The sequence below is a fragment of the Nyctereutes procyonoides genome, unplaced genomic scaffold (genome assembly GCF_905146905.1).
Source record: "Nyctereutes procyonoides isolate TBG_1078 unplaced genomic scaffold, NYPRO_anot_genome, whole genome shotgun sequence".
Taxonomy (NCBI): domain Eukaryota; kingdom Metazoa; phylum Chordata; class Mammalia; order Carnivora; family Canidae; genus Nyctereutes; species Nyctereutes procyonoides.
The window spans coordinates 29,223,945-29,251,068 of record NW_026575046.1 but is presented as its reverse complement, the minus strand read 5'-3'; the positions used below and the strand labels follow the sequence as shown (position 1 = coordinate 29,251,068).

General features: G+C 56.0%; 1 protein-coding gene across 2 annotated transcripts; it reads right to left on the bottom strand.

The window, feature by feature from the left end:
* Nucleotides 1-3,714: 3,714 nt before the first annotated feature.
* Nucleotides 3,715-22,593, bottom strand: SLC6A7 (solute carrier family 6 member 7). 2 transcript variants are annotated; one of them, XM_055324785.1, is made up of 14 exons: nt 22,536-22,593; nt 16,517-16,700; nt 14,737-14,868; nt 14,315-14,549; nt 13,726-13,864; nt 12,102-12,236; nt 10,962-11,065; nt 10,707-10,831; nt 9,906-10,018; nt 9,545-9,676; nt 8,985-9,084; nt 8,689-8,789; nt 7,981-8,148; nt 3,715-4,593 (listed from the first exon to the last, which is right to left on the bottom strand). In XM_055324785.1, the coding sequence occupies exons 1-14, from the start codon at nt 22,566-22,568 to the stop codon at nt 4,384-4,386; spliced, it is 1,911 nt and encodes a 636-aa protein (XP_055180760.1). In that variant the 5' UTR covers nt 22,569-22,593; the 3' UTR covers nt 3,715-4,383. The 2 variants fall into 2 exon arrangements, with proteins under 2 accessions (XP_055180760.1, XP_055180761.1); XM_055324786.1 differs by lacking the exons at nt 14,737-14,868; nt 22,536-22,593 and adding an exon at nt 15,074-15,152 and having other exon boundaries at nt 16,517-16,560.
* Between the last annotated feature and the right edge of the window lie 4,531 nt (nt 22,594-27,124).

Genomic DNA, 27,124 nt, shown 5'->3' with positions numbered 1-27,124 from the left:
GGGCTGGCAACACACTGCTTTCAGTTGTTGCTGCTGGTGCAAAATTGTGAGCTGGCACTGTGCATTCCCAAGGCCACACAGCCAGGGAGGGGCAGAGCTGGGAATGAACCCAGGTCTGTGTGGCTGAGCAGCACAAGCCCCCCATCACAATGCCCTGCTGTGGGCCCAGCTGCTCTGGGGTCCAGGGAGAGTGCTAGAAGTGTCTTAACTGCACCTAAAATAGGTTGTCTCTGGAGGCCATGAGCATCCTATGCAGGCTGAGCTGAGCTGTCTCAGGTCACCAGGTGTAGGACTGAGCCAAGATCCCTGAAGACTCCAGGAGCCCACAGCTGGTGGGGAAGGGAGGGTATATGGAGGACAGACCTAAAAGGATGGATTGGAGTCCCCTGGGTGAATGGGGAAGACACTGGAGCAGAAGCCTGGGCCTGCTCAGGGCACCATACAAGGTGAACTTGGCTGGGGTGGTAGAGGGGAACACAGAGGGCGGGGCCTACTGAGAACCAAACACAAGGTAACCGGTGGAACCCCTGTTGTCTGTTCACCCTCACTTAACTTTGGGACTATGGCTGACTCTAGTGGTATGGAGTCCTCCCCCCTTTCTTTCCCCCTCAGCCTCCCAGATATTTGCTCCCACGGATCATAGGCTGGAAGTGACTGCAGGTGGTCAGTGCCCCACTCAGTGCTTCCCAATGCCCCCCAAGAGAACACCATCTCTGATGAATCCTAGAATGTTCCTGGAAGAGGAATGAAGAGCCCCAGGGCGCCCTGTCCACACCTGAGCCAGGCACATATGCTGCATCCTCAGGCCAGGAGTCCATGGACATAGAGATCAGCTATGAGAAGGGGAGCAGAGCACTGAGTGAGGCCAGGCCCAGGCCCACTCTGGGCCTGGCCTCAGCTTCCAGGACATTCTCATCGTGGGACACAGCCCTGCTAACCCCCTGCCTCTTGCAGCGCAGTGGGCCTCTGAGTCACCCTAAGGGAGCCATGCTATTTCACTTCTTTTCAATCAGTTGCTCATCATTTTAAAAATGGGAAATTTGGGCATCCCAGGTGACTCAGCAGTTTAGCGCCTGCCTTCAGCCCAGATTGTGATCCTGGAGACCCAGGATCAAGTCCCACGTTGGGCTCCTTGCATGGAGCCTGCTTCTCCCTCTGCTAGTGTCCCTGCCTCTCTCTCTGCATCTCTCTGTGTCTCTCATGGATAAGTAAATAAAATATTTTTTTTAAAAAAATAAAGATAAATAAAATGGGAAATCTCTTACAAAAGTCCAAACTTCCAACTTCTCTTAAAAAGCTGCAGTATCTGGCAACCTGGGCCCCTGAAGAGAGGCATGCTGTCTTCTCTAGGGCACCATGGTTCCCACCCCTGACTCGTCTCTGCCACACTCACTAAGGGTCAGTTACTGCTTACTCTGCTGTTCATACCTACAGCTTCGCTCGCCTGGTTGCTCTGCAGGCACTGGGTTTGTCACCTGCTACGGCATTCTAGGATTCCAGGCTGGGGTTCTGCTCCAAACAGGGTCTTCCTTGAGCGGCCCACTATACTGCCATGGAGTCCTGCAGCGGGGGGGCGGGGCAGGTCCCTGGTGCCCAGTGAGTTTCCACTGCCATGGGGCCTGGTTGGGGTCTGTTCTGAGCCAGGGAGACCTGGAGTCAATAAAGGGATGGGGATGGGGGCCGTGGGGAGATGGTGGTGGTGGCGAGGCAGGGGTGGGAGGGGAGGTGATGGGATAGGACAGGCCATCTGGGAGCAGCAGAAAGGGGAGAAGCAGGACACTGGAAGACTGGGGCCAGGGAGGACAGACCAGGAACCTCAGGCCCAAGCGGTGGGGCGGTGAACTAGTGGAGGAGCGGCAAGAGGAAGCAAGGCAGGGGAAGTGAGGCAGGGGGAGGTGAAGCTGGTGGGCTCCATAGACTCCTAGAATCCTCCAACTACAGACTGGGAACCCAGGAGAAGAGAGGCCCAGGCTTCCGGGATCGCCCATTCCAACCCCTAGGACCCCAGGCTGCAGCCAAGAGGCTGAGTGCTGGATCCTCACAGGACCATGGCCTGGGGTCTGTCCCAGAGAGAGCCAGGAGGGCCTGAAGAGTGCTTCCTCCTGGGATGGGGCCCCTGAGCCCGCGGCCCGGTAGCCCTAGCCGGCCCCGGTAGCCCTAGCCGGTTGGAGCCTGCCCCCAGGGTGTGGGAAGAGGCATCTTGAATTGGGAAGTCCATTCTTGCATCCTCAGCACATTAGCAAACCCATGCTTCCCTCCATCTAGAGCCCCAAAGCCCCAAACAAAGAGGGGCAGGAGGGGGCCCGGCCCTTTGTTAGGGGAAATTTATTAATATCCAAAATATGCAGCAGCCCTTCCTCTTCACCCCCAATCAAAGCCTTTCTTGAAACACCTGGGCCTTGCATTTGAAAGGCCCTGGGGCTCTTTTATGTGGCAAGGTCCTGCCAGGAGGGGGTGGGGAGCACCAGGAAATTCTTCCAGCCTGGGAGGTTCGGGGCTCCTCCCCACCCTGGTCTCCCAGCCCAGGCTACACCTGGGGTAAGGCTGGGAGCAGCTGCAGCTGGGAAGGGGAATGTCAGCTGCCCAGGCTTGCCTTCCGCTCTGCCTGCCTCGCTGGGTACCTGTGAGCAAGGCCTCCCTGCCTTGGTGGGCCTCAGTTTGTCTGTATGTATAATGGGGGGCTAAGTTGTCTTGGAGGGCTTCCTCATCTTCGCCCCCCTTTCCCCAACCCCACTCCCCTGACCGACCATGGCCACAGAGAAATGGGACAGCAAGTGTCAGAAGCCAGGAGAGCCAGGAAAGCGAACAGCAGAGCCTCGGTTCCCTCATCCGTCCCACAGAAGCTGGAAACCCCTGTGCTGCCCACATCACGGTTCTCGGCAGTCAGGAGAAGGGGTAGGAAGGATGACCTCATTGGTGTTTATTAACAGTAAACCAACAGAACACGGACAGGCTGGGGAGACGGCTGGAGGGAGGGGGGTGCGCAGGCGGCCCATGAGGGTGCCCTGCCCCGCCCGGGGAACATTGGCAAGCTCCACATCTCAGGGAAGGGGGGACCCCAGGACAGCCCCTCCTGTGCCTGGGGCTGAAGATGCCAAGGCCTCTGGCCACAGGCTTGAGGTGCTGGCTGCCCTTGGCTCTCCGCCTCCACCCTCATGCCTGGGCCCAGGGACCCCCGTCCCCGAGCAGAGTGTGCAGCATCAGGACAGATGTCGTGTGTGCAGACCACCTCCAAGCCTTCTAGTCGCCCTGGCTGACCCCGGCCAAGGCCAATTTCCCAGCAGTGCTGGAGCCAGAGGACACGGCGAGGTCCACCCAAACAGGGAGAATGGAGTGGAGGGGCTTTGGGGCCTGACTAGGACCCCTCACGCCCACCTCTCCACTTGGTCCTCTGTCCTGATCATCCCCACGCTCCCTACACCTGAGGGCATGGGGTCCAGTGAGGGAAGCCGAGGGCCCTTCTTAGAAGTGTGGGGTCAAAATAAAATAACTGTTTCTCTGGAGGGGAAAAAAAGTGTGGGGACCTCCTCCTTTCCCCACCCCCACCCCCTCAGGCCACCAGCCCCTCTCGCCCGCCCCCCCATGGGCCTCCCACTGCCACCCTGGCCCCTCTAATCCACCCTGCACACTGACCCTGAAAGATATTCTATCTAAAGCGCGACAAGATCATGCAAACCCCTGCCCCCCCTTGTCCCCTGCTCCCCTCCCCCTCATTCAACATTGCCCCCTGGACCCTGCTGTAACCTAGTAATACCCAGGTCTCTGCCCTGGGCTCTGAGTGGTGGTGGGGAGCCCAGGGGCTACAATGGGGCCTCCACACCCTGCCCTCCTCCCAACTTCCCATCGTCCAGGGCCCTCAGACCTCACCACCTTCAGGAAGCCTGGCCCTGGCATGGGAGCCCATAGGCTCTTTCTCTCACTTCACTGCGAACCCTCAGTGCCCGGGGGGCCTCATGGGCCTCGCCACACCCCGAGCATCCCTGCCCAGCTCGGGATTCTGGCTGTTTGAAGTGTGTGGGGCAGGCTCCCCTAGAAAAGAGAGGAGTCTGGGCCCTGAACAGAGAGGCGAGAACGATGCCAGCTTCCAGGTAAGAAAGGGAGCTGGTTGGCCAGGAGGCCTGGGGTCCAGTCCCCCCTGCCATGCGACCTTGGGCAAGTCCCTCCTCCCTGGCCACGGTTCATCCACCTGCAGAATGAGGACTGAGCTTCAAGTGGGTTTGTGTGCGTGTGTGGAGAAGGTAGACACAGGAGAGGCAGAGGCCACAAGGAAGGACTTGCACTGAGGATCCACCGTGGCAACCTCTGCCGCGGGCCTCCCAGCACCCCGCAGGGCACGGCCACCCTTTGCAGCCGGCAGGGCCTCCTGTCCGCCTGCCTCCCGGCTCACATCATAGACTCCTCCTCCTCGGCGATCTCACGGTCCACCTCGATGGCAGTGTTCTCAAAGCTGGTGATGCCTCCGTACTTGCGCATGTGCACCATCAGTGGCTTGGGCGACTGGCTCCCCGCCAGCGTGGCCACGTACATGCCAGTCCGGTTCTCCTCCAGCGACGGGCCCCAGTCCATGGCCGGCCGGCTGGCCTGCTGGAGCCGCTGCGGCAGAGCAATGACAGCGGTGAGAACGGCCGGCGCTCACGGAGCGCTTCCGGGGGCCAGGCACCCGCACAGCCCTAACCACATCACCTGGTCAGCCCTTGCCACGATCCCGGGGGGGCGAGGGCAGTGGCACCTCCCCAGGCGAAAGAGTCACCTGCCCAGATGAGAGTCCTGCTCTGTCACTTGCAAGCTGGGTGGCCTCTGGGCATGGGATTTAAGCTTTCGGTGCTCTACTTCCTCCTCTGTAACTTGGGGATCATGATGCCCTCACAGGGTTGTCAGGAGGCACCGAGACGAAGCAGTTAGCAGGGCGCTGGGAACAGGCTAGGGCCCTGTAAGTGGTGCTGCTATGATTACATGCCAGCCAATCCAGGAGCCCGCTCTGGGTCCCTTCCCCTAAATGCTGAGTCCTAAGCAGCTGGGAGCTTAGGGGAAGAGCCATGAGCTGGGAGCCTGAGGCAGGGATTGTCGCTGACCCTCCGAGCGTCTCACATTTGGCCTCGCTCTGACTCTGATGGCTGATCTTTCCCTCTCGAGCCCCAGTTTCCATGGAAGGAGCGACATGACTAAGATAATGACTAATTCTGAACGTTCTAGGGTTCCTCCCTTCCCAGACCACATTCCCAAAGCCCCCTGCCTACCCTGAGGGGAGAAGAGCCCCAGACCCTTCAAGGAGGATAGATGACCAACATTAAGTGGAGCCTACTGTGTGCAGATTCAAGGAGGAATATGTGTGCGGTGTCCTTAGCCCAGGGTCTATCATGGCTCCATACTCCAAGCATAGTGACACTTACTGAACTGCTACTGTTGTAGAGCACGTGACCACCCCCCCCCCCCCCCCCCGCTCAGAAACCTGCCACTGGCTTGTCATTTCACTACCACGGCCTCCATGTCCTGGCCTCTGTCTACCTCCCTGATCTCATCGCCTGCCACTCTTCCACTGGCACCCACTGATCCAGTCTTGTCAACCTCCTTGCCACCTTCAAACATGCCAGCCTCTCCTGCCTCAGGGCCTTTGCACTGATTGTCCTTCTGCCTAAAATGCTCTCCCCTTTGACATCCACACAGATCATCTTATTGGTTTTGCCAAGTGTCTGTCACCCCCTCATAGAAGTCTTCCCAGCCACCCGGGTCAAAATACCTTCCCTCATTCTCTATTCCTAAACTTTGCTTTTGTTTCAGTTTTTTATTTATCATTAAAGTATAGCACTTACCACTATCTTTATGTATTTGTTTATTGTCTGTCTCCCACACTAAAACACAAGCTCCCTGAGGTCAAGGACTTAGATTTGTTTCCAATTGAACGCTAGAGCCTAGACCAACGCTTCTCGACCTGAGCGCTCTGGATATTTTGGGCCGGAGAGTCCCTGTGTAAGAGCTCTCTGCGCACTGGGGGATGTTTAATGGCATCCCTGCTCTCTTCCCCCTGGGGGCCAGTAGCATCCTCTGTGCACATTATCCTCTTACGACAAGCAAAATGCCTCCAGACATTACCAAATGGCTTCTGAGAGCAAAATCACACCCGTGAGAATCCCTGGTGGGGAACAACACGTTCACCGTGTCCCAGCCCTGTGCTAAGTGTGGGCTGCTTCATCCTTACAGTGTCCCTGGGACAGGGGCATTATGACCTTCACGCTCCACCCCCACAGATCGCATCCGCAAGTACAGTTCAGCGAGGTCAGTGAACTTGGCTAAGGTCACACGGCTGAGAAGTGGTGATGCTGGGGTTTGAACCTGGGCGGTCTGACTCCATCCTAAACTTTTAAAATGCTCTGCTTTCCTGCCCCTCTCATTCCTGACTACATTGATGAGCTTCTTTTCTTCTCACAGCAACCCTTAGGTGAGGGATCACTGCCCTTACTTTAAGGACAGAGAAAAGCAAGTTTCACAGAGGTGCATTAACTTGCTTAAGGCCACACGGCTGGCAAACGGCAGACCCAGGATTCTTCCTAATGTGTCAGTGCTGGAAGCCCTGGTCTCTGGAGCTGGTACTTGGAGCCGGCCAAGGACTCCTCTGCGGTGCTCACCACCCAACAGCATGGCCCTCCACCTGGCTGTTGGTGGCTGCGGCAGCAGGGCAGGAGGGAAGCTTAGCGAGGCTGGGGCACTGTGAGTCCAGGGGGTTGGGGCCCTCCACCCTGGGCAACACCCCTCTCCTCCTTCCCTTTGCAGACACCTTGGTTCTCCAGCAAGGAGACAAGTTTCCCTTAGTAGCACAGGTGGGGCTCCCAAGGCTGGGAGAAGGCAAGGGGTTAGCTCCCAGTCACACAGCAGCTCTGTGTCCACAGAGCAGGGCTGGACCCCAGGACTGCCCTGTGGTCTGGATGGTGCTGCCACAGCCCACTTCTGCCCTGAGCCTCTTTCCAGGTGGAGATATGAAGGTGGGGTGAGGGCCAGCGAAGGTGCAGTGTAGCAGCCCAGGGAGTCGGCACACTAGGGTGCTGGCAGGCAGGCTGGGGGCAGTGGGTGGAGGGGTGCAGGAGGCTTGCCTTGTAGCCAATTCCAGTGGTGTAAATATCCCCGCCAAGGTCATTTTCAAGTAACCAATGGTTTAACAACTGGCTCACAACATCCCTGAATATTTAGCTCTTAGCTCTCATGAACCAGTACCAGCTGGCTCCAGCATACCCCTCATGGGATATATGGGGTGTGTGTGTGGGGGTCCCTAGGCTCTCTCTGGACCCTAGCAGGCTCACTCAGCTCTGCTCACTGTGACAGCCTCTCCCCAGCGGAGGGACGCCACACCCATGGCCTCAGAAGTACAGAGTGTGGAGAGGCTCAGAGAGGGGCAGAGCATTGCAGTGGTCACACAGCATCATGGCACATCGACAGGCCCACTCCCCTGTGCTGAGACCTGCAGATCCCCATGACCAGACCACTTGCATCCTCTGCTTTCTGGATTTCTTCACAAAGCCTGGTGTGGGCAGGGCTCCCACCACCAGCCCATTCCCAGGTTACCCATGCACTGAAGCAGAGAGAAGGGTGACAACTCACCTTCTGGGGTCCCCATGTTGCCTTCTGACCCTGAGTTCCATAGGGGAGCTTTGGGCTGGTGACCAGAGTTCAAGTCCTGACCCCTGCCCCACTCACAGTGGCACCCTGGGCCATTCCCTTGTCCTCTCCCTAAGACATGCAGGCATTGGCTGACATCTGTGGTCTTTGGATTGGGCTCCCCCCACCTCAGATGCCCCACAGGTGCCAGGGGCAGGAACCTAAGCCCCCTGAGCCTACCTCTTTCTAAGCAGGTCTGAGAAGATTCATAGCTCAGGCTACTAGTTGGAAAAGCCCGTGAGGCTTGGGTAAGGTGCTGGGGCAGATGTTTTCTGTTCTAGCAGGTGGGCCCAGGGCAGGAGGGCCAGGCAGACAAGGGCGGGGCAGACTTACCTCCCAGAGTGAGCCCTCCTCCCGAAGCACAGCCACCAGCATGCCGGCCGGGATCATGAGGCAGGACAACAGGCCCATCAGGATTCCCAGCAGCTCCGCCCAGGCTGGGAAGCGGTAGCTGCCATACTCTGAGGGCTGGTACTTGACGATGCTATACACCAGCAGGGCCTGCGGGTGGGGGCCCCAACATGACGGTGGGCTTCCGGCAGGCCCCGGAGCTTAGGATAACCCAGGTCTAAGCTACCTGAAGGCTGGAGAGAGCTCAGCCCAGAGCCACCCAGTGTCAGAGACAAGCCTGTCCTAAGCTGTATAGAACCTGAGACCATCTATCCTTGGAGCCTTTGTGAGGCCTGAGATAGCCCAGCTCTGAAACACCCCGTTCCTGAGACAGCCTGTGTCTGAACTCCCATTCCAAGGCCAAGAAGCACAGACACGCACCAACACACCAGCCTAAAGCCCCAGCCCTAAGGCCCTGCAGCCAGGGAAAGCCCCACTCATTTTGCTAACGGAACGTGGGGCTAGGCCCAGCACAAAAGCTGGGGGCATCGAGGGGGAGGGCAGTAGACCAAGATCCCCATGCCCACCCACCCCTCAGCCCCGACAGAGGTCCACTCTGGGCCAGGGTAGTCCTACCAGCCTGAATACCCAGAAGGGGACCCTACTCTCAGCCCTGGGTCCCAGCCGGCAGCCCTCCTTCCCACCCGTTACCAGGAGTGTGGCCGGGGACAGGAACAGCCAGCAGGCCCTGAAGTAGAGGCCCGGCTTGAAGCCCAGCATCATGTGGATGTCTCGGCAGAACCTCTGGATGCCTGCACAGGGGAAGACAGGAGCATGGCCCCACTGGCGCCCCCCAGGAGCACCAGCAGCCCCTCCTCCACCCCACTGTGCCCACTGGAGACCCCGGCCCTTGGGAGCAGGGACCTAGTGCAGGGGGGTGCTCCACAGTAGACTCCCATCCTCCCACTGTGGGGAACCTCAACTCCCTAGCCCATGGCCCCTCTCACCATACACCCGGGTGACGGCGAGGCACGTGGTGATCACTACCACCATTAGCCCGAAGCTGGCACTGTAGTCATCCAGAAGCACCAGCCAGTACATGCCTCCCTAGAACACAAGTCACAGCTCTGGGGTTCCCTCACCCCAGTCTTGCTCCCTCGTGCAATCCCTTCTCCAGGCAGGGAGTGGGCAGGAAGCAGCCAGGTGATGGCAAGATGATGACAGCGTGACCACTGTCCACCCACTGAGCCTTTATACATCATCTTATTGGAGCCTCACAATGATCCTAGATGTAGGCTCCCACTTTATTGGTGGGAAAACAGGCTGAGGAAGGTAAAGCCAGTTGTCCTGAGGTCCTTCAGTAAGTGTAGGAGCCAGGCTTGAAGCCAGGTCTTTTATATTTCAAAGCCAGGACTCTGGGCCACAGGGCCAAGCTGCCTCCGGGGGAGAGAGCCTGGGGTGGGCTAGCCTCCTCTCAAAGAGGAAGAAGCAGGTGGCCCCGCGAGTAGTCACAGACATTGCTGCAGGCACCTGGCCTTGCCTCCCCCACCACTCTCCCTGCACTCACGTCGGTGGTGAGGACCAGCCCCATCAGGTACATGGCCACGCAGATGAGCCCCGAGAACACAGCCTTCTTGGGCCGCAGGTAGTATGGGAACTCGTCCGTCACAGCTGTCACGATGGTCTCCAGGAAGGCAAACTGGGGAGGAGAGAAGGAGGTGTCAGAATTCTTGCCCCACCACACACACATACACACGTGCACAGACACACAAACTCACACAGACGCACACACACTCAGATATACACACATCACACAGACACACACATACACATAACACATCACATGTGGACACAGACACACATCACACAGGGACACACACAGATGCACATCACCCCGCAGGGTGCGTGCCGGCACAGACAAGGCTCACCTGGCTATCCAAGCCAAGAGTCAGGAGCATAAAGAAGAAAAGGAAGGACCAGAAGGGCGACAGAGGCAGCATGGTCATGGCCTGTGGGTAGACGACAAAGGCCAGGCCGGGGCCTGGGCCAAGGGCAGAAAGGGTCAGCAGCCCGGGGCATGCACGAGGTAGGCCCCCGCAGGCACACTCAAACATACAGGGTCGCTTACACCCGCTTGGGTACACTAGGGTCACCAAACCCAGAGATGCACACTGACTGCACACTTGTAACGCTTAACTCCTAGGACACAGGCCAGTACACTGCCAGTGTGCAATGAACACAGAGTGATAAAATAAATGAATTAATAATGAGCACAAACACAAGGAAACCTCATTTGAATACACTTATGTACACCATCATTTACACAAACAATCCCACTCCACACATACTTAGACACATCCACTGGCACAGGACACTGATTCACATCCTCACTTGAACCCTCCATTCACTGGCACAAGACATCTTGACACAGGAAATGACTCATTTGGACAAGCAAGGCGAGTTGCTGAGATGTAACAAAACAGAAGACGATCTCGCACAGAAATTCATTTCTCTGCAGACACAGGTTGCCCACCCACACCCTTTGCACTTGGACACCCAGAGACCAGGTAAGACACGTTCCTTTGCATGTGTGCACATCCACACACACACACACACACACACTGGCCACAGCCATCCACAACCTTGCAGGTCCACACGTGTGCCCCCTGCCCAGCCCCAGCTGTGCCCAACACACACCCTCACCCACCAGCACTGGGCAGCCTGCCCACCTGCTTTGGCCACTTGGTCCACAGGCACACCCAGCTCCTGAGACATGTAGCCCAGCACAGAGAAGATGGCGAAGCCAGCCAGGATGCTGGTGACGGCATTGCCCAGAGTGACGATGAAGGTGTCTCTGCCAGGGGAAGTCCAGGCACACAAGCCCAGGCCGGAGTGAGCGGGCCCTGCCTTCACCCCGCAAGGCCTGCCCTGGCCAGCCTCTCTCCTCCCTGCTCCGGCCCCAGGGTCTGTCAGGCTGCACTGACCTGTAGATGTTCTGATGAAACGTGTTATAGGAGGCAAAGGTGAGCAGACCCCCGAAGCCCACACCCAGGGAGTAAAAGATCTGAAGAGCAGCTTCGATCCACACCTGTGGCAGGGAAGAATGCAGAGGGAGAGCAAAGCGAAGGGGCTGGCGCACCACAGCCATGTCCAGGGGGCCAAGGAAAGAGGAGGGAGGAGGTGGGGCGAGAGCTAGCCAACAGGTCCAGGGAACGGCGTGCTGAAGAGCCTGGCCCAGAATAGGCCAGGAGATAAAAAAAAAAAAAAAAAAAAAAAAAAAAACCTCTCCTGGCCTCAGTTTCCCCATCCAGAATCTAGATGATTGCTAAGGTGGGTCCAATTCTGAAGGAAGTCGTGTCTTATGTAAATTCTCAGTAGATCCATGTTGACAATGAGCCCATGGAACCCCTTTACTTCCTCCTTGCATTTGGAGGGCCCTCAATGTGATTCCCTCCTTTGTGGCTGTATGGTCTCTCCTCTCTGAGCCTCGGGACCTCCCTCTGTAATGCAGGGATAGGAAGAGGAGCTCCCTTATAGGGTGGCAGTAAGGATTCATGACTACCTACGTGCCAAGTGCTAGGGCAGGGTCAGGCACTCATCCCTTAACAAATAAGAAATGTTAGCCGTCAGCAGCACTGTTTCTGTCATTACTAATGCCCTCCTTGGGGTTTGGAGTCAGACACATCTGGGTTGGAGCTCCAGCTCTGCCACTCCCTAGCCATGGGACCTTAAGCTTATCACTCTTTTGGGCCTCAGTTTCTTTGCCTGTAAAATGGGAGAATAACGTCTACGTTTTTTTTTTTTGTCTACTTTTTTTTAAAGGTTTATTTATTTTTTTACTAATCTCTACATCCAATGTGGGGTTCAAACTCATGACCTCAAGATCAAGAGTCACTTGTTCCTCTGACTGGGCTGGTCAGGCGCCCCAGAATAATGTCTACTTCTGAAGTAGAAGAATAAGAAATGAAATAGACACAGTGTTGAGCACAGAGTGTGGTACCAAGGGCCCACCACACGGAGGACTCCTACCTGCTGCCCTCTTTTTCTCCAGGGGGCCCTCCTCTTTTTGCCCCCTGGCTTAAGGCCTGATCCCTCCCTCTGCGCCTCAGCCCCGAGAGCCTCACCTTGGAAGACAACAGATGGTGGAACTGGGGGGTGAGATAGAACTGGATGCCCTTCCAGGCCCCTGGGAGCGTGACTCCTCGGACCAGCAGCATGAGCAGGATGAGGTAGGGGAACGTGGCCGTGAAATACACCACCTGAGATGTGATAAGTGGCAATGGCAGGCAGGGGGGACCCTGCTTCTACCCTGTTCCTCTTCCAGAAATCCCCGTCTTACCTAACTCGCCTCCTCAACCTTTGGGTAGGCCAAGCTGAGCACAGCCATCATCTATGATGCTTCTCTTTCCCTCCCCGCCTCCTACCCTCCACACACAGATCCTTCATTAAAACCCTGTCACTGCTTCCCGAAGTGTCCCCAACCCATCCTGTTTCCAGCTCTGCTGCGCCCCGCTCCAGGCCACCCTCAGCCCTTGCCTGGAGGCCTTGTCTAGGGTTTATGAGACTCTCCTCCCGCCATATGCCCATTCTCTCACCCCCCAGCCCATGCAACCCATCCTGTGTGGTCATCTGCCACTGCACATTCCCAAAGTCCCCCCTACCCTGTCTCCATCTGTTCCCAAACCTCCAGGCACTTCCTCGGTAAACACCACCAGGTCTCAAGTTCCCCACTGCCCGGATTTGCACCTTGATCACTTCTCTCTTTCTCATTGGTTTCTACCCTACCTTTCTAAGTCTTTCTTTTGGTGCCACTCCTCGTGGGTGACACTTCTCAGCACTTTGCACAGGGACAAGTTCTAATTTATAAATGATTGAGTAAACCATTCAGAAGGCTTCCAAGTCTTTCTAAGCCAGCCTCATGGTCCTTTCCACCCTTCATAACCTCAGGTGGGCATCTGTGGTTTTGTCTTCCTAGCATCCAGCTGGTCTCCTTCAGATACCAATCCTCTGACTTTCCCTAGCTGGGGCTGATTCCATTCCCAGCTGCTCCGGGGATGGGCATATGACGAGGCCCAGGCAAGTACAGCACCCCACCCTCCTGAACACAGTGACTGGTTTAGGGATGGGTATATGACCCTGCTTACACAGTGAGACTCAGTTCTAGGGGTTTTGAAAACTGGGGCAAGAGAGAGAACTCTTGGTTAGGCAGGTAAGATGGAAGCCTGAAGCTGCTAAGGGGACCCTCATGGAGAATGAAGCCTGAGAAGGAAGCCAACTGGAGGAAGGCACTCCTGAGAGACCCAGAAAACCATATTCCTGATGACACCCATTGAATCCTTAGACTAGCTGTACCTGAAGCACACCCTTTGGACTTTCCAACAGACCAAATGGGCTCTAGTCACTTGTACCGACACCTAGACCCACCTTCCAAGCATCCAATAAGCCAACTTGCAGAGCCTCTTCAAAGTGCCAAGCACTGGGTTAGGATACAAACTTGAGTAACAGAGAGGGCCGTCCTTGACAAGTTTCCAGTCTAGTGAACCAGTGAACCAGCCTAGCCACCGTCCATCCTTACCTCCAAATCTTTCTTCAGGCAGTGCTTCCCACCCCCCACCCCCACACCCCCCACCCCCACTCCCAACCTCTTCCCAATTCATCCTCTCAGGCTCAGTCCATGCCCTGCTGCCTCCTCCAGGAAGCCCTCACCCCTCCCAGCCCCGCAGGCCTCTAGGACCCCCCAGGGCTCACCTTGCCCGAGGACTTCACACCCTTGAGGATACAGAGGAACACGATGACCCAGGCGAGCAGCAGGCAGAGGCAGAGGTTCCAGCGGATCTCCCCAGGACTGCCAATGCCCTGGCTGCCTTGGATGTGGAGAACGTAGCGGCTGTGGGGGATGAAGATTTGAGTGTCCTCTGGTCACCCTGCCACACTCCGCGGGCATGGGGTAAAGCTGTGGCCAGCAAGGTTACTATTACTGGTGTCATCAGCATCACGATTATCAGCCATTGTTTACTGAGCATGATTATCCAATAGGCTGGTGGCACAATTTATACTTCCTTCCTTTAAGCCTCACAACGACCCAGAAATACTATTATCATACCCACTTCAAAGATAAAGTATCAGAAGCCAAATACATTGCACAAGGTCACACGGCTGGTCAGCGAAGAGCTGGGGTTAGAAGCCAGAGTCCACCTAACACCAGTACCGGGATTTGGCCTTCCAGGTACAAACTGAGCCCCCTGGGGATGCCGGCCCATTCCTGCCCCTGTCATCACCCCCCACCCCGACAGCTCGGGGCCCTCCCAGACAGCTGCTGGGCCGGCAGTGGCCTGACCTCCAGTACTCCTCGCTGGGGCTGACAGTGCTGGTGAGGTTGAGGGGCAGGGCCCCATTGCCACCCTTGGAGCCTCTATGCTCAAGACAGAGGTCCGTGTTCCACCAGTTGCCACAGTGCTCCCAGGGCAGGTTGCTGGTGAGGGAGGCGAAGAGGTAGAAGAGGACGTAGGCGATGATCATGTTGTAGTAGATGGCCACCAGGCCTACGATGAGCAGCATGGCCGCGCCGGCACCTGGACGTGCGGGAGAGGGGGCTGCCCTCAGGTCAGGCCTTCCTGTGGGCCAGGCTGTGGGGCCTCCAGAAGCCATCCTCCCTCTGTGGGCTTCACTTCCCTCTCTGCCTAGAGAGGCTGAGGCATGGGGGGCAACCTCCCTGCCTCCCCCAGGCCAGGACCCCTACCATGACTTATGAGGCCTCACCTTTGAAGAGGGGACTGATTTTCCAGACGGCCAGGGGTCCCAGGCTGGAGAACTGGCCCAGAGAGAGCTCAAGGAAGAAGAGAGGAATGCCACAGATGGCCAGCATAAGGAAGTAGGGCACGAGGAAGGCGCCTGGAGGAGGAGAGGAAGAGGAGGAGGAGGAGGAGGAGGAGGAGGAGGAGGAGGGTGGTCGGCGAAGGTCTCAGGTGGGTCAGCCCAGCCCCGCCCCCGTCCTGATGGCAGACACCTGCGACCCCACGGAGTCCTTCTCCTGTGGACTGGGACTGATATATATCAGCTCACTGAGGGCTAAGGGGGCTGGCGGGGCTTTACTCACCTCTGCAGCCCCAGTGCCCAGGGCAGGGCTGGGCTCAGAGCAAACACTGAGTGAGTGAAGGAACACTTGAGGGAATGCCCTGCCGGAGAAAGTGCAAACTCCTCAGTAGGAAACGAACGCCCTCAGGATCTGGCCCCAATCTACCTCCCCATGTCCTCTCTGTCATGCCACCTTAGGCGCTGGCGGCTGCCACCAGTCGTCCCCAGTGCCCCACACCTCTCCCCATTGGCTTCTCCTATTGGCAGCCAGCTCCTTTAGAAAACTGCCCACCAGGCTCTGGGAGGGCTGTCGGTCATGCTAGCCCCCTACTAGCCACCCCTTCAGGGAGCCAGGCCAGTTAAGACACCTTCCCTGAGATCCTATATGGACGCGCTCAGAGAGAACAGCTCTGAGGATGAAGTCATTGTAGAGTTGTCTGTGGCCACCCCCCTCCCCCACCTTCAAGGAGGGAGCTGGCCCCAGGAAAAAATGAGGTCAGCACTGAGAGAGAAACAGAATTGGGAGCCAGGGAAAGGGAGAGCAGACAGGACTGTGGCCATTATGGAGTTCCTAGAGCATCAGAGGCCAGCTCCAGTCTCACACTTTCCCGTCACAGCAATTCATCTTTTCCTTGCCTCATCTCCTATTTGGACTATTTCTGTCGCTCTGCCAATAGGTGCTTCTTCCAGGAGTTTGGCAGAGACGGAAGGAGGCTTCGAGGGTGGGTGGTGGGAGCACACTGGCTCTGGACAAAGTAGTCCTGGAGGTGGAATGTTGGGTCGGCCACCGGGTGACCTTGGACAAGGAACCTGGCTTCTCCAAGCCCTGGCTGTCACATCAGGGCAACCGTGCCTGCCCAGGAGGGTTGTCATCAGGGTTAAGTGAGAGCACCAAGCCTGGGGCTGGCAGATGGTGAATGCTCAACCCCAGCTATTGTTAACAAGACTCAGATCAGTCACTTGATGGCAAAGCAGGGACAACAGAGGATTGGTTTAAGGTGGGACGGACTTGGTGTTTGCAGTCTGAATGGAAGGAACCAGGAGAGGAGGACAGATCGAAGATTCACAAGTGGGAATGACGGATGGAATGAGGTCCTGAAGGGGGTAGGGGAGGAGGAGGGATGGGAGAACTTTGAGAGCACAGTGATCACTGCCAGGCAGGTAGGTACAGCCTGCTGTCATGAAGCAGAGGCAGCTTCTCTGCCCATCACTCAGGGCCCAGGCTTTGTGGGGGGAGGTGAGTAGGAATCCACTCTGGGCATGGGAGAGAGAGAGGAGGAGTTGGGGTGATGAAAAAAGACAAGGCAGAGAGAGCTCGGTTCTCCCAGCCCCATGTCACTGCTTTCAGTGAATTCCACTCAAGGCCATCTAGGAGGTGGTGGCCAATGCCACTGAAAAACTCACTCCACCCCAAGCCTCGGCCTACTAGCCTAGATGCCCCACAAGCAGCCCTTCAGGCCCCTACCTCCTCCGTTGGTGTAGGCTCGGTAGGGGAACCGCCAGACGTTCCCCAGGCCCACACAGTAGCCAATGCAGGACAGCAGGAAGTCCAGCTTGCCCGTCCAGTTGCCCCGGTCTGCGGCAAAGTCCACATCCAGATCTACATCGCCCTGATCACTGGGGGTCATCAGCAGGTCTGGGGTAATGGGCTGCCAGTAAAAGAGACCAAAGGGGTGAGGGAGAAAGAAGAGGCCAGGTTGTGACACATCCCGCCCCACACCCAAAATAAGAATATGAAATCAAACAGAGCTGAATATGGAGATACTCTCCTGGGTGAGGAAATCAAGTGCTCTGACCTGGGCTTTCACGTTATACATAGGAGCTCCTGGGGGTTGCAGGTCGCTACAGACTTATGAGGCCAGCAGGGTGGCTCAGGCACAAAGAAAGCCAGCTTCATCTTAGTTCAGTTGACACAGAGGTCAAATCAAGGGAGGTCCTATGCTGATGACGATGACGATGATCTTAATAATGGTTACCACGTACTGAGCTCTTATATGCTGATTTCATTCTCAGAACAACACTGAGCTAAGTACTTGTTTAAGCACTGTTTTATTTTTTAAAGATTTTATTTATTTATTTATTTATTTATTTATTTATTTATTTATTTATTTAAAAGATTTTACCTATTTATTCCTGAGAGACACACAGAAAGAGGTAGAGACATAGGCAGAGGGAGAAGCAAGCTCCCTACAAGGAGCCCAATGTGGGACTCGATCCCAGACCACGGGATCATGCCCAGAGCCAAAGGCAGGTGCTCAACCACTGAGCCACCCAGGCATTCCTTCATTTGTTTATTTTATTTTTTTTTTAATTTTTTTATTCATTTATGATAGTCACACACACACACACACACAGAGAGGCAGAGACACAGGCAGAGGGAGAACCAGGCTCCATGCACCGGGAGCCCGACGTGGAATTCGATCCCGGGTCTCCAGGATCGCGCCCTGGGCCAAAGGCAGGCGCCAAACTGCTGCGCCACCCAGGGATCCCCTCCTTCATTTGTTTATTTGAGAGAGAGAGAGAGAGAGAGAGAGAGAGAGAGAGAGAGAGAGAATGAGCAGGAAGGATGGGTAGAGGGAGGAGGAGCAGTAGAGGGAGAAGGAGAAGCCGACTCCTTGCTGAGCAGAGAGCCCAATGTAGGGGCACCATCCCAGGACCCTGTGATCATGAGCTGAGCCTAAAGCAGATACTTAACCAGCTGAGCCACCCAGGCACCTCTTGGTCCTGGTTTGCTTGTTTTTTAAGATTTTATTTATGTATTCATGAGAAACACAGAGAGAAGAGAGAGGCAGAGACACAGGCAGAGGGAGAAGCAGGCTCCATGCAGGGACCCTGACATGGGACTCGATCCCGGGTCTCCAGGATCAGGCCTTGGGCTGAAGGCAGCGCTAAACCTGTGAGCCAGCCAGGCTGCTGGGTCCTATTTTAATCATGAGGACCACTGGGGCTCCAAGAGGTGTCAGGACATACCCGAGATTTTACAAGGCTGGCTGGTGGAGAGCTGGTTCTCAAGCCCAGAGCTTCTCAACAGTGAAGCTCGAGTCTCCAACCTCCAGGGCTGCCTTTTGCTATTCCATTCCAGGCACGGTATTTTAAGAAAGACACAGATAGCTCGGAGCATGTCTACAGGGCAAGTGGCCAGACAGGAGGGTGCTCAGAAGAAGCAGTCACAGGAAGACAGGGGAAGAAGTACGGGCCCTTAGCACAGATAGAAGAGGACTTGGAGGGAACACAAGCTACCCCAAGGGAGGAATTAGATTTATGCTCTGGTGGCTCAAGATGGTCTACGGAGGACTGTGAATTTTAGTTCACCATCAGGAAGAGGCTACTGAGTTCCGATCTATCTCACAAAAGTCCTAATCTTCTTGTCACTGCAGGAGAGATGCATGCACAGAGGGGACCGGAAGCCAGCTGTCCCTAACATCCCTGCCTGTGATTCAAGGAGGGTGGAGAAGTCCACTGGGCATTCTCCCTCCAGACTGGGGCTGGGAAATGGAGGCTCTCCTCCAGCTGCTCGGAATGCTGGCCTGGTAGATGAGTTAGGACGTCTGTGAGCCGCCCAAGCTGAGGGCCAGCAAGGAAGCCCAAGGACACCAGGCCAACTACCTAAAATTCAGAGAGCAGTTCCCCAAAGTGTCTCCTGGAATGGGTCAGAAGAAAGGGTCAGACATGCCTTCCCACTTGCCTCTGAAATTCAAACCCACGGCAGAGAAGGACGGAACTGCAAAGAAAGCCAACTGTCAGGAACCTGGGAGGCTCAGTGGTTGAATGTCTGCCTTGGGCTCAGGGACTGACCCTGGGGTTCTGGGACGGAATCCCACATGGGGCTCCCTGCAGGGAGTCTGCTTCTCCCTCTGCTGTGTTTCTGCCTTTCTCTGTCTCTCATGAATAAATAAATAAAATCTTGAAAGAAAGAAAGAAAGAAAGAAAGAAAGAAAGAAAGAAAGAAAGAAAGAGAAAAGCCCATTGTCTAATTACATCACGGTTCCGAGAGAGGAGAAAGGACCCTCCTGCTTCTACTGAGGAATAGTGGTGAGAAAACAGTGATACCTCTGGACTGGGAGTCAGGAGACTACGATTCTAGTCCCAAGTCTGTGCCACTTCATGGTGTGACTTGAGGGAAGAGTTTTCTGGGCCTCAGTTTCCCCATCTCGAAACTGAGGGAATTTAATAGATCAGTGTTTCCAAAAACTCATCCCTTGGGATGTTCATAGATGCTCAAGACTTCTTCTTGAGTCAAAGAAATTGGGGGAACACTGGATTAACACAAAGCAAAACAGTTTTCTTTGTTGCAGGACTTGTCAGATCCTTTAATGCATCAATACCCACTGGGACTATCTAAATGGGGATTAGAATAGACAGTGTTCTGCAATTCTATTGAAGAAAAGGGTTTTAAGAAGCTTGCATGCTGAGATTTACTCTGAGAAATGTAGGTCCATCTATTAGTCTTCTGGCTCTAATGGCCTGTGAGGCAAGCTTCACCAGACCCTCAGCTAGAGACACTCGCAGCCATTGAAGACCAGATTGGCTCCTAGCACAGGGATTCGGGAATCAGCTACTGACCAGGTATTTTTTTCCCCTAAAATTGCTCTTCCTGGCACCAGCCAAGTGGGTGTCCACACACAAATTGGGTGGTGACAGAGGGGTTTTGCCGGGCATTTGTCCTGTGAGCATTGCCGGGATAAAGAGGTGGAAGGAGAGTGCAGGTGTCATAGGACTGGAGGCGTCCACCTGCGGTGACAGGGTCAGGTGATGGGTTTGGGGGTAACAGTCTTGGTTGGCTCTCGGTGACAGTGGCGACCATGGTAACGATCCTGCCTGAGGCTGTCTATTGGCCAGAAGGGCAGTGATAACAGGGACAGCCTGGCATAACTATGGGTGATGGAGATGATGATAACGAATGTGAACAAGCTGCTTTTCCAGTAATTGGGCTTGTGGTGATCTCAGACATGCTGGGCTGAGGGTAGCAGCCCCCAGACCTATCTGAAACCCGCCCCAGCCCTCTGAGCACCCTTCCACAGTTTTCCTCCCCGGCTGGGTGAGTACAGGCCCCCTGGAATCACTCCCTGCCAGGTGAGCTCCGGGAGGGATGGAGGAGCAGCCAGTTGACACTGGCCCCTGAGACGGGGTAGTGTGGCAGGCCGGTCACCCTGTGAGCCCCCCAGCCCCGTCAGGCCAGCTGGCAGGAGGGCCCAGTAATGAGGTTCCTCTGATCCCTCCTGAGAAGCTGCTGCCCTTTCTCTGCTCACAGAGCAGTCCCGGCTCTCTGTTTCCATGGTGACAAGAGTTCCAAGAGCAGGATGCTGCCAGCTTTTCTGTCCCCCTCCTCCCCCAATCAGAGGGAAGCCTGCTCCTGCTCCAGGGACAGGGGACTGGGTCCTCCAAAGATGAGCCAATCCCAAGACCACCCGGAACCCCCAAGCCCACCATGGGCCGAATCCCAGGAGGCTGGCGCATGGAGAGGATGGGACTGCCTGGGAGACAAGTAACCAAATCAATGGGGCAGCGTTGGAAGCTCGGTGAGTCGCTTCACACTTCCGCCTGGGCCTGAAGATCCCACCTCCGACTCCCCACTGCCTATCCCGAGTCACGCAGGAACGTAATCCTGAGTTTGTCAGGCCTGCACCCCCTCTGTTTAGGGACCAACAGATGTAGGTCACCAGCAGTGGCAGGCTCTGGGAGAGGTTAGCCTGCCCCAAGCCAAGGCTCTCAGACCTTCTGCAGGATGAGAGAGAGACAATAGAAATTTGGAGTCCAACTTCATTATTGTGCAGATGAGGAAACTGAGTCTCAGGGAGGGGAAGGGATGAGTCCAAGGTCAAATAGCAAGATAAGGGCAGAGCAAAACCAGATTCCACACCCCTGACTTTGAGCCCAGGGCTCATCTCTGAACAATGCTATTCCCTGGCTGATACCTGGCATTTCCTCCCTCCCTGCCCCCTTCACCTTGAGACCAAGGGAGAGGACACTGAAGCCAGGTGGCCCCACCCTGCCCTGATGGTCCTAGGTTGCTCAGCCCCTCTTTGGGAAAGCAGCAAGCTGCATCCCCCATGTCTGTTTTCTCCTTGTCTATAAAGTGGGGTAACAAGACACAGCTCCCAGGTAAGGCTTTACAGAACGTGGCTATACACACGGTGTGGCCCTGTGGCAGTGAGGAACAGCAGCTCTTGTGGGGAGAGAAAGGGGAGAGAGTAGGAGAATGGAAAAGAGTGAGGAGCAGGACCCAAGAAGACCCAAAAGACCACAAACAGCCCCAAGAAGTCACTCATGTCAATGAATAAAAAAGACCCACTTATCACAGTGGTTCTACGCCCAGCTGCAGGGTGGGGCGGGGTGGGGGAGAAGGCTCCAATGAGGGGCAGGAGGGAGGGGGATGCGGGTGGAAGTGGTCAATATAACACCAGCCCCTCAGAGTCCTCTCTCCCATCTACCTCTACCAGCCCCTGCGGGGTCACCACATCCCCCAGGCCCACTCAGGAACAGCGGGGCCTGCTTTGGTGCCTTGATACTGGAGCTGGATCATCAAATGATAGTCCAGGTTAGAGAATGGACTTGCCCGAAGTCTCAGGGTAAGTGGTATCTGCAGAAATAGTGCCCAGGAGTTCTGACTCCTTCGCGAGGACTGGTACTTTTAAGCCAAAAGCGAGAAAACTTGACCCAATACTCTTCCTCCCTGCCCACGCCCCGCCCCCACAGGCTACTTGGCTGGGGGGTCTAGCCCCACAGGAGAGGTGGGGAGGGGCTGTGGTCTCCACCAGGGCTCCAGAAGCACAGAGCTGGCCCTTCTCTCATGCCAGCTTCCACCCCACCCCCAGATCCCTTGGGTCTCCCTCTCTTCCTACCCTGCCCTTGCCTCCGGCCAGCCCCGCTGATGGGCAGCCTGGGGTCTTAGCGGGGGAGCTAAAGCGGATGGGCAGGAAGCAGGTGGCGCCCCCCCCCCCCCGCAGGGCAAAAGCCCGGGCAGGAAAGACAGCGTCCCCCTGCTGGCTCCGCGAGGCTGCTTCAGGGTGGAGCGCACGCAGGAGGACCAGGGCGGCTCCCCGCCCCCCACCCCCGAAATTAGTCCAGCTAGAGGCTGGCGCTCAGCTCTGCTCACAGCCCGGACCCCAATCAGCCCCTGGGGGGAACGGCTGGGGTACTGGAGAGGGTGGGCGCCCGGCCCCAGACACCCCTACCCCGTGCCTCCTGGGGGTGCAGACACCTGTTCAAGGGCCTGGCCCACTGAGCCCCAGCCCCATCACACCACACCCCGACCCCCAGATGGGGAAGGCCGCGTCGCCACCCCCACCCCCGCCCCCCGCCCCCGCCCCCCGGCAGGCCGTGACCCCGCCCCTCCTTGCGACCTAGCTCAGTCCGGCCTCCCCCGAGCCCCAGCCGGTCCGGCGCCCTCTCAGACCCTCCCAGGGCCTGGATGGGGCGGGCCTCTGCACCCCTCCCTCAGGTGCGCCCCCGCCCCGGCGTGCGCCCCCGTCCTCGTGCCCTACCTTGCGTTGGGGAGCTCCGTGGAGCTTCTTCATCTTGGAGGGCGGGCTGCCGGGGCTCCCCGGCTTGGCTTCCCCCAGAGCCGAGAGCAAGCGAGCGAGCCGGAGACCGCGCCGCCGGCCGGCCGCCCACTTTGCCCCGGCGGCTCCCGCGCACCGGCTGGGGGGGCGCGGGCGCAGGCGCTGCCGTCTGGCGGCTGCGGGCGCGGGGCGCGGGGCGTGGGGCGCGGGCCGGGCGCTGCGGACGCCCTGCCTCTCCCTGCGCAGCGCCCGAGCCTGGGGAGGGGTGCACGGCTGCGCCCGCGTAGACACCCAGACAGACGGGCTGACGGACCGACAGCCGGGGGATGCGCGCGCCCCCGCACGCAGAGCTGCGGATTGGAGGGGCCCGAGCGCAGGAGGAGGGGGGTCCGCGACGGAAACCCTCAGAGGTCTGGAGGCCTCGGCCACCGTCTCCTGCGTGACCTTGGGCAAGTAACCTGCCCTCTCTGGGCCCCCCTTTCTCCCATTGGGCAATGAGAAGGGCAGGCCACGTGCCTGGACACTAACAGCCCGCTCCTGGTTCCCCCAAGCCAGTGCCTCCTCTTCTTTGCTGTGTGACCTTGCCCACGTTAAATAAGATCGCCCCCCCCCCCGCCTTTTCATCTGGAAAATGGGGATAAGAATCTTACCACCCTTTCAATAAGGTGAGGAATCCAGGGAGATTGTGCCTAGAAAACATGTAGTGCAGGGCAAGGCACATAGTAGGGGCTCAGTTGACATTCACTGACTATGAGTTGCCCACTCTTGCCAACAAAAGGAACAGCAGCCATGAATCAGGTATTTATTCAATCGTCCTAATCTACCAATATTGATTGTACCAGATCCTGGGCCAGTTCGTATTGTCTCAACACAGTGACCTGGAGGGACAGATGGTATCATCCTTATTTTACAGATGGGCAAACTGAAGCAAAGAGGTTAAGTTACTCACTCAAGGTCACAGAGCTAGTGAGTGACACCAGTGACAGAGTCAGGCCTCATGGACCTCCTGGGTGGTCTGGAACATTTCTCCTTTCCCTGGGATGAAAGAGATACAGGGAGATTTGGGCAAGAACAGATAGGGCAAGTGTCACCGTGTTGCGATGGCTTGTGACTTAGATGATCACCCGGGTTCTTAGCCACCAGCAGTATGACCCCAGGAATGTTATAATTTCACATCTCTAAAATGAGCCATCAGGGACGCTGTGCCTGACTGACCTATCAGGGCCTTGTGAGGGTCTGTGTGAGCCTGTGACTAGGATGGGAAATTATTAGAGTGTTCATGCCCATTGGTCTCATATATGCTAGTGGATCTGGCATATGCATTACAAATCATGCCCCTTTCACTCCAGTGTCCCAGTTCAGGCACTAAGCCATAGTGCCTGAACATAGTGGGTTGCCCTACCATCAGCCACAACCCATTAGGGAGAGTGAGCATAAGGGCCTGTTGTCTCTCATACCCCTGGAGCCTAGAAGGAAGCAAGAGGGGTTTATATGGGAGCACAGGCTTGGGTAAAGGACCTGGCGGGGTCCTGGGCCCACCTCTCCTCCCCAGGTCCCACCCAGCTGCTCCTTCCTTTAAGCATGTCCTTAGAACACCTGGGTGGCTCAGTAGTTGAGCATCTGCTTTTGGCTCAGGGCATGATCCCAGGGTCCAGGATCAAGTCCCACATCGGGCTCCCCACAGGGAGCCTGCTTCTCCCTCTGCCTATGTCTCTGCCTCTCTCTGTGTGTCTCTCAATAAATAAATAAAATCTTAAAAAAAAAAAAAAACCTGGCCTCAAAGGGCTGGCCAGGGGTTCTCCAGATGCAGGAGGAAAGAGCCCTTTAGGCATGAATGTGAATGGAAGAAGTCTTCTTGGAACCCTACTGTGTTCATTGGATGAAGGATTATATCCAATATCTAACTTATGATTCTTTCCAACAGCTTGGGAAGACTGGTTTGTGCATCCCTGTTTTGCACCTGAGAAAACTGTCAGAGGAGTGAAGTCATATACCCAAGGTCACACAGAGCACGGAATCTCTGGGCTTTGGAGAGGGGAGAAGCCCATGGCTCCTGAATCCAAGAAGACCCAGGCACGACTCACCCCTGCCCCTCCCTTAGGGCCTGTCAGTTCTCTTATAGCACAGGCTGTAGCTGTGCTCAACAACCCCATCATTAGACCCTATGGAAGGTCCAGAGAACTACAGGAAGAGGGACTAGAGGTGAGGCACTGGCTCAAGAGCCCTGGAAGACTGGCCTCTTTATGGCCCCTTCCCCATTGTGTCTGCTTCCCCCGGATTGCTTCCCCCAGATTCAGCCCTGGGGGGAGCCGCCAGCCTTGCAGAAGTGGGAGGGAAGAGGACTGGATCTTTAGCCTTCCTCAAGCAAACGTGTCATGGGGTGACCACTGAATATCCCTGGCAGTCCCTGGGGCTGTGAGTGCAAACGGATCCAGGCTCACACTTTTCAGATGGGGACACTGAGGCCCAGAATAGGCAGGCAGGACCCGCACAACTACTGTGTAAAGCAGAGGCGGGGTTACTCCTGGCATCTAGGAGTCTGACCCTGCACAGGCTCTGCCCTCTAGATCCTCTGCCCTATCACTACAACCCTTGGTGGGAAAGTCTGGTCTTCATCAAACAAACAAAACCCCAATATTTTCTAGAAGATATTGTCCACGTAAGCCAACCTGCCCATGTAGGCCCCAGTCTTATGATCATACAACTGGCTATGAGATCAGCCACCAAGCACATTTGACAGTTGCTACAACCACTGACTCTGCTCCCTGATCCCAGAGGAAGTTTGTGTACTTTTGGGCAGAATGACCACTTAGGAATCCTAACCAGTAAATAATCTATCTCCCTTCCCCCTCTTCCCACCTCTCCCTCGTTCTCTCTCTGTTTCTCCTGGTCTCACATCAAACCAGAATGGAGATGTGTGCTGATTTAAGGAAAGTGTTAGATGAAAATGTACTTCCTTTTATTATATAGGGAGATATTTTTAAGTGCATATAAATAAACATTTTTAATTTGCTAAAACGTTCAGACTTTATCACTGCAGAGCATGTGTTTTGTTACACCAGCGAGTGGCGACTGTGAAAAATGAGGAATCAGACTGCTAGTCCATCTGGTATGATTCAGAGAAAGTGGCTCCGGAGCAGCCACGCTGGGAGAGGATTGCCCTCCAAAGCGGCCCTGTCCTAGGCCTGCTGTCCTCCCAGGTTCTGCGTCCCATTGGTGGGCACCTCATCCACCTGGAGCCGGGCTGGTTTCCTTGGAGCTCCGCAGTCCTCCTGCCCCCATCATAACCCGTTACACACACATGCACACACATGTACCCTGGGCGGCAGGAGACCTCCTCTGTTCCTCATGCTGGCTGAGTCCTCCCCTAGAGTAGAGCTGTGGCCGTCTCTGCTCTGCCCACACCCATCTCTCGGCAATCGATGGGATTGGCTCCCCCACACAGAGGCTCTGGGCATGGCATTAGGGAGCTACAGGGGAAATTGCATGAAAAACAGTGCTGATGTGCATGCTTCCAATTTGCTAGAGGCCATGACCAGACCATGGGCCTTTGAGGACCAGGTCAAGCCATATCTGACGTTTGTCTGGACCCCCAGTATCCAACACCAGATCAGGGCCTGCCACCTGGGGGAGGATGGCATAAAATCGCTACACACACAACAGAAGCGGCAGCAGCTATTCCTGACGGGAAGGCTGGATTACCTCTTAGCCCTGGGTTGGCTGCAGAGTCTGATAGGACATGAGGGGTCCCTTTCCTGAGCCACAATGCCCCAGGCCCTGGTGGAAATCTCTGAGTGATAGAGAGCTCACTACTCAGCCCAAGGCATTGCTTAGAAGTTGTTGCAGTTAAAAGTTTCCTTTTTCCTGGAATTCAGAGACCAATTGACAAGTGATCACCAACTTAACTTGTGGGCCCCCCCAACCCCCCCCCCACCTCACAAGTGGGCAGCAGCCGCAGCCTATTCAGCCTGCCAGGCCTGGCCACTGACCTCCAGCCAGACAGAGGTTTTCCTATGGCCGGGGACAGGCTTGTCCTGCCTCAGATCGTCCAGGCCACCATGTGCCCTCAGCATTGGGGAGGCCGGGGTGGGGGGTGGAGGGAAATAGAATATTAGGGAAGCCTGCCAACATCTCACACTAGGGATGCAACAGCCCCATGAGCAGGTGGCTAAAACACAGCACCTACCCTGTGCTAAACATAATTCTGAGATAGGTTCAAGGATCTTATTTCCATTTGACAAATGAGGAGGCTAAAACTCAGAGAAGCTAAGTAACTTGCCTGAAGTCTCAGAGCCAAGAGGCAGTAAACTGGAGGCCAAGCCATCGGACACTGAAACTTACTGCCCAAAGTTGAGTCACGGCTGAAGTAGGGCCCCCCAGCCCATGGCATCCCCACACATCCAAGTTGTGAGTTGTTCACTGGGGTGCTGGCAGGTAGGGGGTCCTGTGTAGCAAAGCATGGAGAATGCTGGATTAAAGAAAATTCAAGTTTTTATTTTTTTATTTTTTTATTTTTTTACTGTGGGACTTGTCAGAGCCTTTGATGTGTTAATGCACCACTCTGAGTCTCC